General features: G+C 37.0%; 2 protein-coding genes across 2 annotated transcripts; one reads left to right on the top strand and one right to left on the bottom strand.

The window, feature by feature from the left end:
- The first annotated feature begins 1,300 nt into the window (after positions 1-1,300).
- Positions 1,301-4,502, top strand: LOC132625163 (protein CLMP1). The gene has a single exon (XM_060339980.1). It carries the CDS (start codon positions 1,628-1,630, stop codon positions 3,965-3,967), a length of 2,340 nt encoding a protein of 779 aa, XP_060195963.1. The 5' UTR covers positions 1,301-1,627; the 3' UTR covers positions 3,968-4,502.
- A 2,000-nt stretch (positions 4,503-6,502) lies between these two features.
- Positions 6,503-8,278, bottom strand: LOC132622654 (1-aminocyclopropane-1-carboxylate oxidase-like). Its single transcript, XM_060337299.1, has 4 exons — positions 8,071-8,278; positions 7,753-7,979; positions 7,186-7,519; positions 6,503-7,067 (listed from the first exon to the last, which is right to left on the bottom strand). The coding sequence occupies exons 1-4, from the start codon at positions 8,176-8,178 to the stop codon at positions 6,774-6,776; spliced, it is 963 nt and encodes a 320-aa protein (XP_060193282.1). The 5' UTR covers positions 8,179-8,278; the 3' UTR covers positions 6,503-6,773.
- Positions 8,279-9,228: the final 950 nt, after the last annotated feature.

A 9,228-nucleotide genomic window follows, 5' to 3' on the forward strand; every position in this document is an offset into this window, starting at 1 on the left:
TTCCATGAAGGATTTCTGTCAAACAATGTTATTATACATGACAGTCAAATTATAGAATGGTAACATCACATAGATTATGAAGCAAGTCAAGAATGTACTTGACGTGATTTTAACAATATTATATGCTGATGATGCAACTCTATCTAAGGAATGAAGATGCAGATTATCAGCCAGTTCGTTTGATAGATTTGATCACAAACACAGTACCAACCTCAAGATATAATAAGTTGATATTATATGCTCATGATGCAACTCTATCTAAGGAATGAAGATGCAAATTATCAGCCAGTTCGTTTGATAGATTTGATCACAAACATAGTACCAACCTCAAGATATGATAAGTTGATATTATATGCTGATGATGCAACTCTATCTAAGGAATGAAGATGCAGATTATCAGCCAGTTCGTTTGATAGATTTGATCACAAACATAGTACCAACCTCAAGATATGATAAGTTGGTATATATAAGATCGGAGTACATCATATTCAAGAATTATGTGTACTATGATCAGGAGAGTTAAGTACGCGTTGTACTCTTTTTCCCTTAACCAAGGTTTTGCCCCATTTGGATTTTCTTGGTAAGGTTTTTAATGAGGCAGCTCTTAAAGCGTATTACTAGATATGTGTACTCTTTTTCCTTCATTTAGGGCTTTTTCCCATAGAGTTTTTTTCTAAATCAGATTTTAACGGGGCACATCATCTAATTAGTGGACATCCAAAGGAGAGTGTTGTAAAGTGGATGCCCATCACATGAACTTGTGCAACGAGGATACTTGCCCATCAAGTATGTGTGGCCACCAAGTTGTTGCCTTATTTCATCCTATAAATAGGAGTTTACTTGTAGAAATTAAAGAAACAATAAAATCCCTCTCTCTCTCAACTTCTTTGGCTATATCTCTTGTGTCATGTATTTTTAATATTATTTTATAACAAAATTTACTTTATTCTAATAATTAATATTTGTTGATTTTAATTATTTTTACACAGAATACGTGATGGTGATATACTAAAGTTAAAGTGGTTTACTTGAACCTGTGTTAGGTAATACTGATGTATCAATTTCATTACTCAAATTTAAGAATGGCTTATCTTTCAATAGGAAGCTTTTTATTATCATTTTTGTAAGTTTATTTATAGACACAAAGTAAATTAGGAAATTGGTGAATTTAGACTTCAACAACAACAACAAAAAAGTTCAAATAATACATGGTAGTAATATAAAATGAACGGTGATACTAGAATTTGATGTACCATCAGACGGTTAATAATAGACCTCAAAATTGGGGCCTACAATTGGATACTCAATCTCAACACCAAACTGAAGTCAGCTATCTAGGGTTTCAAACCCAAAAACCTTTCCTTACACTGCTTCTCCTCAAACACCCCCTTTCATCCAACCCATCAAATTTTGGGTTTTCAAGATTCAATCTGAAAATTATCATTTTGCACCAAAGGTGCTATCTTTATATCTGTAAGTATCTCTTTCTGTTCTCATTTCTTTTCACCAGTATTGTGTCAAGGATTCTTGATTTATACAGGCAAAAAAACAGTGAGATACAGTGATATATTGGTTTATTTTGGCATATCGGTAATAAAGATTGAATCTTTTTACAAGTTCCTATAGGATGGGGAAATCAGGTGGTAGGAAAAAGAAGGTGGGTAGTAGTCAAAATCAAAATCAAAACCAGAACCAGAGCCAAGGGACTGTTGGGAATAGCCAAACACCTGTTGTTAATGGTAGTGTTGATTTGGACTCATCAATTTTCTTAAAAAGAGCCCATGAGCTGAAAGAAGAAGGTAACAAAAGGTTTCAGGCTAAGGATTATGTGGGTGCTCTTGAACAATATGAGAAGGCTCTCAAACTTAGACCAAAGACACACCCTGATAGAGCTGTTTTTCATAGCAATAGGGCAGCCTGTTTGATGCAAATGAAGCCCATAGAATATGATTCTGTTATTTCTGAATGTACTATGGCACTTCAGGTTCAGCCTCGTTATGTTCGGGCCCTTCTACGTAGGGCTCGTGCATTTGAGGCTGTTGGGAAGTATGAAATGGCGATGCAAGACGTCCAGATACTATTGGGTGCTGAACCGAATCACCGAGATGCTTTGGAGATTGCTGGACGGTTGAGGATGGCGCTTGGTCCTCGTCCGGAGGCCCAGCAGGACCTCCAAAGCCGTCCATCTCCAGCTGCACTTGGTGCTTCTGCAGTGGGTGCAGCTCCTATTGCTGGCTTAGGACCATGCTTACCTGCTCGGCCAATGTCTAAGAAGCCAGCACCTTCAGTGAATAACAAGCCACAGAAGCCATATCAAGTTACACCAGCTGAAAATGGTCCTCAAGCTAAAGTTCAGTTACCAAAGGTTGTTTTGAAGCCTTCAAGTGGTCCTTCCAGACCGCGTGCAGATCAAAATAAGGATGACAAAAAAGAGCAGGCATCTTTACCACGATTAAGTGTTGTTCATGGACATTCTAAAGATGTCGCGATTCGTTGGAGGCCATTGAAGCTTGTTTATGATCATGATATAAGGCTGGCCCAAATGCCTGTAAATTGCAGTTTTAGAGTGTTGAGGGATATTGTTACCAAACGGTTCCCAATGTCAAAATCTGTTCTTGTTAAATACAAGGACAGTGATGGTGATTTAATAACTATTACCTGTACGGCTGAGCTTAGATCGGCAGAGTCTTGGGTTGATGGTTTACTACCAAGAGACCCTGATGCAGATAAAACCGACTCTATTGGGATGTTAAGATTGCATGTTGTTGAGGTGAGTCCTGAACAAGAGCCGGCCTTGTTGGAAGAGGAAGAGGAAGAGGAGAAGCCTGTGGAGAGCGAAGGGAATAAAGGGGATGATAGTGGATCCCATTCTTCAATAAGTGATTCAGTGGTTGAAACTGCTACAACCGAAAATCCTGATAATGAGAGTAACAAGGCAGAGAAGGGCATTAACAAAGAGAAAGCGGTTGCAACCGAAAACCCTGACTGCAAAGAGGTTGAAATGGATGACTGGCTTTTTGAGTTTGCACAGTTATTCAGGACCCACGTAGGCATCGATCCAGATGCTCACATTGATCTGCATGAGCTTGGTATGGAGCTTTGCTCTGAAGCCCTTGAGGAAACCGTGACAAGTGAAGAGGCTCAAGCTCTTTTTGATAAGGCTGCCTTAAAATTCCAGGAAGTGGCAGCTCTTGCTTTCTTCAACTGGGGAAATGTTCACATGTGCGCAGCTAGGAAGCGAATTCCAATTGATGATTCTGCGTCAAAGGAGATGATGGCTACACAACTCCAAGCAGCATATGACTGGGTTAAAGAAAAATATTCTCTGGCGAAAGAGAAGTATGAGGAAGCACTCTCAATCAAACCAGACTTTTACGAAGGATTGCTGGCGTTGGGGCAGCAGCAATTTGAAATGGCAAAACTGTACTGGTCCTTTATCTTGGCTAAGAAAGAGGACCTATCAAATTGGGATCCTACTGAGACTCTTGCACTCTTTGACAGTGCAGAATTAAAAATGAAAGCTGCAACAGAAATGTGGGAGAAGATTGATGAGCAGAGAGCTAATGAGCTAAAGGATCCTAGTGCCAGCAAGAAGGATGAACTATTAAGGAGAAGGAAGAAGCAAGCAAATGGTCCTGAAGGTGATGGTGGTCCAGCCGAAATTTCAGCTGATGAGGCGGCAGAGCAAGCTGCTGTTATGAGATCGCAGATCCATTTATTTTGGGGTAATATGCTCTTTGAACGATCGCAAGTTGAATGTAAGTTGGCTTTGGATGGTTGGAAGAAAAACCTTGATACAGCAGTTGAGCGATTCAAGCTTGCTGGAGCTTCTGAGAGTGACATCGCTACAGTTTTGAAGAACCATTGTTCCAAAGAGGAAGCTGCAGAGGGATCTAAGCAAACGGCTGAGAGCCTGAACACGGATGAAAGTGCAAATCAGAAGAACGATGATGCTAGTCAAGCTTAGGGCAGTGACCTGCTTTCTGTTTTATTGGATTGCACGGCCCATCACCTACATTAGCATTTTTTTCATGCTTGTGTCTGGAATGGAGCAACAGAAAGTTTTCACTTTTAGAAGAGTAGGTATCAGGAAGTCTATCTTCTCATCTCTTGTGGAGAACTGGCATCATAATCTTCTCTCTCTGAAGGTTCTGGTTTATGTATGTGTGCCAACAACTTTTGACCATCAACCTGACACTAGTTTCTCTAGATGGAGTTTGCTTTATGAAAAAATGATATTGATGCAATTAGATTTTTTTCCCTCAAATTTAATAAATTTAGCTCTGCAGTTAATGTGATAGAAGCAGGTCACTGTTTGGAACCAATTAACCATCTGTGTTTCCAGCAGACATTTGTTCTTAAACTGAACCTCAACATTTGTTCGCGAACAGAGAAACATGGATCTATTTTCATGCTGCTTTTTATTTGCTCTTGTTTGAAAGTTGTAATTTCAGATTTTCATCTCAGTATCAAATTGTTGCTAGTATTTCAGGCTGTTGAAATCTAGATGCTAATGGTTGAACTTCTGATATATAGCAGTTTCATCTGCTTCAGAGTCATGTTTTGAGATTGATATATTACAAACCTACTGCTTTTGCTGGTTTTGCTAACTAGTCAGAAGTTGATATCCAAAAACCTTTTTCTTGAAGTTCTCTTTTTAATAACAGGAGAAGCTCTCCGAAGAAATAATCTTAAGGAGCTTCCTTCAAGTGGTGTTTATAGGATAATAGCCTATTGAAGAAAAAGCTTTCACCTAACCACACCGTCTATAGGCCACTTTTTGTGCTTCAATATGTTGGTTACATGCTTGACATGTTGAAAGAAGCAGCATGCTCCCACATCCCATAGCATGTGTTTGTCTAATAATTCAATATCACCTTACATAGAGTTTCCAGTGGGTTTCATACCATTAAATTGAATTTTGGCAAGAGTAAAATCAGAACCTCGGAGCTTCAATTTGCCAGTGTTTATATCCCTACTCTGAACCTTTAAATGTTTTAATGGGTCAGTGCAGTAGCATTATCTCAAATCTGTAAAGATCTCTCAATTGTTGATCTGATTATGTATCTTGCCCTATGAAACCATCAGGCTTAACCTATTGTATCATATGTTTGTTGCTGCTTCTACCACCAAATGGTCTAAATCTCTGTTCTAATAGGTATCAAACTGATATGACGTTCAGTTGGATTGAAAGCATTTCTTTTTTTGGTCTTCGGCTTAATCATCTAGTATTTGAAGTCTACTGATCCAACTAATTCTAATTAGTACCGCGTTGGTAGACAAGAGGGCAAAACGCTTTTCTTATTTTCCCATGAGTTCTTTTAGAAATTTAGATGTGTCACAAGATTACGAAGTGTAAAACAGCTCCTTGCAGTTAACCAAATCTATGATACGGAAAATAAATCTGAAGAAGTTGACAAAGTCGGTAAACCCCACTTAGGAACGTTATGGAATTAAGTGGACCTCTTCTCCTGAATGAAGCGTCCAATGTTGCCTTGCTGGAACCATATATCTGAGAGCTTTTCCTTTCATATTCTTTATGGATTTATCTTATAAACGTCACAACGTAAGATATTTTACACTACTATTGTATTTTAACCGGTTATTAATGATTATTTACAACATTTTAAATTACTAAATTAGGATATAATTACCATTCATGGTAGGTTGTCTTAACATGATGTCAAAGAATTTTTCGTTTTCAGTGTACAAAAATTAAACTCATTCTTTACATATAAAACACTTGTTAAAGTTCTCTATTTTGCTTAGAAGTTCTTTTCAGTGGCTTTTGTTTACTTCTCTGCCTCGTTTCCTCTCTCTTTTTTAACTTTGGGTGGGGTGTGCTTTTACTTCCCTAACAGATCCTCCATTATCTAAACATAACTCAGGTTAAATAGCACTTCTATTTTTCTTACAAGTTGTTTTTCCTGTCAAATGGGGCTATTCCTTTTCATGGGGGAATTTAAGGTGGTAATTGACACACTCATAATTGTCAATGACTCAACAGATAATGCAGAACGAAAAGGAAAAAAGGCGAAACAGAGTTGTTGAGTATCTATAGTAATATTTGTATCTAGATTTAACATCAGCATATTTTTGTGTCTTGCAAAGATCAATTAAGAATCCCTGGAAAGTGACAGTAATGACAAGAAAGAAAAAAAGAAAAAAATAATTTGAGGCTGTCAGGTTTGCTATGTCACCCAAATTCCTTTTTCAACAAAGTTTTAGAGTCCTTTTCTGATTTTATATTAATTGTACTGTAACACATTCCCTTTCAGGTAAACGCGTATGGAAAGAACAAGCACTAAGATATGATTTAACTAATATACATGGATAGTATAAAAATATGCTGCACCAACGTATAGTTTTATATGTTGTAACAGGTCATTTATATGTTTTGCATGTTACCAATCCATGTCTGGTATAAAAAGTTATTTGTATATTCACTTGGTGTAATTTTTTAATCCTGTTTGTACAATAATAAAATCCAAACCTGTAAAGAGATACAAAGAGGTTGGTTGTTGCTAGCATATATTTCATTAAAGCAACAGAGGAAACTTTACAATATACCCCTTAGAAAAACAACTTCAAACAGCTCACTAACATACATGAGACAACGACACATCAAGTAACATTACTCATTTACTTCTTCCATTATTTAACTAAAAGGACAACACAAACTCAACTCCATTAGAAACCTTAACTTCTTGAACACTCATAATTAGTGTCCTATAATGCATAAACAAATTCCCCTCGGATTAGCTTAAACACTATCAAACAGTTTCTATTGGACCTAAGTTGACAGTAGTCTCCATAGCCTTCATTGCTTCAAACCTAGGCTCCTTAGCCTGGAATTTGAGACCTGCATACAGCTTCATATAATCTTCAAACACAAATTTTGGATACTTCAACTTGTTCTCTTCTTCTTCCTTCTCAATCAACTCTGGTGCTGGAAAGATAACAGCATCACTTCCTGGATTATAAAAAGAAGCTATTGACATCCTAGTTCCATCTTGCTGAGCAATCACCCTGTGCTCAACACTCTTGTATCTTCCATTAGTAATCACCTTCAGTCATTCAAACAAAATCAACTCATCAAGTGAATCCAAAAACTAGGATCAGTAACCTTGAAAATAAGACAGATTACCTACTCCGACACATTAAAATGCACTAATGAATACACACCTCAAGCTGATCGCCGAGGTTGATGACAATTGAGTGTTTCATAGGAGGGACATCAATCCAATTTCCATCTTTGAGCAATTGGAGACCGCTGACTTTGTCATCTTGGAAAAGCAGGATGAGGCCACCAGCATCGGTGTGAGCACGAAGGCCTTTGATCAGTTCTGGCTTAGGACAAGGAGGATAGTTGCTAACTTTGGTACCAAAAGTTGGACCCTTTGAGCCATAAAAAGCTTTCTTCAAATAACCTTGCTCAAGTCCGAGGTTCTCACACAGCAAGTCCAAAAGATTTTCAGCTAGTTTCTCTAGTTTCATGGCAAATTCTTTCATGACATTTCTGTTATGAGGTAATGAAAGTTAGTAAAATAAACAAAGCTAAGGATAAGCTAAATTCTCTGAGTAACAGTAAGGCCTGTCACTTTAGTTAAAAAAGTGACAGGTTGAACTGTTACAAATCCCAGATAATTGGAGCTAGCTAGCTAGCATAGTTTCTGTTTATGCAAAAATACAAAATATAGTGAAAGGGGATGTTATATTAAAGGATAAAATTTGGAACTTTTTTCTTTTTACCTGTATTGATCCTCTAGGTCTGGAACTTCATACACATTGGAAACAGGGAGATGTTTCAAGAAGAAAGTGCTCTCCCAATCAAGATCATCAATTTCCGTTTGGACAGCCTCAAGACCTTTACTTGCCACCATTTCCTTAAACCTTTCTTCCATGCACTTCTTGTAATGCCCCTTAGTAGAGCTGTCTACTGTGTCCAGCAATTCATGGGAAATCTCATGATTCACAAGCTTGATATATCAAAAAACAGTCAAAAAAGAGATGTCAGATAACAAGATAGTAATTCTTTTTTCAAGATTTTGTAGTACAATATAATGTTACCTCAAAGAAGCCCCAGTTTTCACATGCATCTTTGATTTTGTCCATTGTTTCAGCCCTTTTCTCAGTTTGAAGCAACCCCATATCCACAACTGGGAAAGTAGTCTCCATATTTCTGCTTTTGTTTCTCACTTGGCTAACTCTAGCTAGGTATCCTCTAATTTGCTGTGTGTTTGGTAGCTATTTTCTGTGGTGAGTGGAAAAGAAAGTGTACTAGAGAGGGGTATTTATAGGGAAACAGATGAAATTGATTAGGGATTGGATGAATTCAATTAAAAATTGGACATGTAACAAAAAAAAAATTAGAGCAAGTAAAGGGATGTGACTTGTGAGAAGTTGCCTGGAGACTAGTGGTCTGTTTGGCCAAGTTTCTGTGCTTATTTTGAAAAATATTTTTTGTTAAAATTGCTTTTCGAAAAACGTACTTTTGGAGAGTAGCAACTTGTATTTGGCTAATCAATTTGAAAATTATTTTTGTTAATATTAAAGCAGTATTTTGTGCTTGGCCAATGTTACAGAAGTGTTTCAAGGGAAAAAACTATGTTTTTTACTTCCTCCATTTCAATTTATGTGAACGCATTTGACTGGGCATGACATTTAAGAAAGAGTAAAGACTTTTGAAACTTGTGGTTCAAAATAAGTCTTGAATAGTGGCTGTAAATCATTTCATAAAGTGAATTTATTTCCAAATTAGGAAAGAGGTCATTCATTTTGGCACGGACTAAAAAGGAAATAGGTTCACATAAATTGAAACAGAGAGAGTAGCTTCTAAGAAACAACTTCTGTTACTACTCAGAATCACGTATTTTTCTCTTAAAAGTTTGACCAAACACCTCAACTTTCTAAAATAAGCACTTTTGGCTTCTGAGGAGCTTAGCCAAACAGGCTACTAGGTTTCAAATCACAACATATATAAACAAGATGCTAAATATATATTTTTTTTACTTTTTTTCTAAATTTTGGTTAGTATAATTACCTAGTACCTATACTGATCGGTCAGAGAGCGTTGTAGGGTGTTAGTTGGGTTTATCGAAGCGCAGTATTTTTGTCTCGGATCTTGTATCGTATGTGTTAAACTTTACTAAATTGATATAAATAATTGATTTCGAACCAATAAATCAAATGAATTAGGGTATATCCCTGAATTTGAACCCATAAAGT

This window comes from Lycium barbarum, chromosome 12, assembly GCF_019175385.1.
Source record: "Lycium barbarum isolate Lr01 chromosome 12, ASM1917538v2, whole genome shotgun sequence".
Classification (NCBI taxonomy): domain Eukaryota; kingdom Viridiplantae; phylum Streptophyta; class Magnoliopsida; order Solanales; family Solanaceae; genus Lycium; species Lycium barbarum.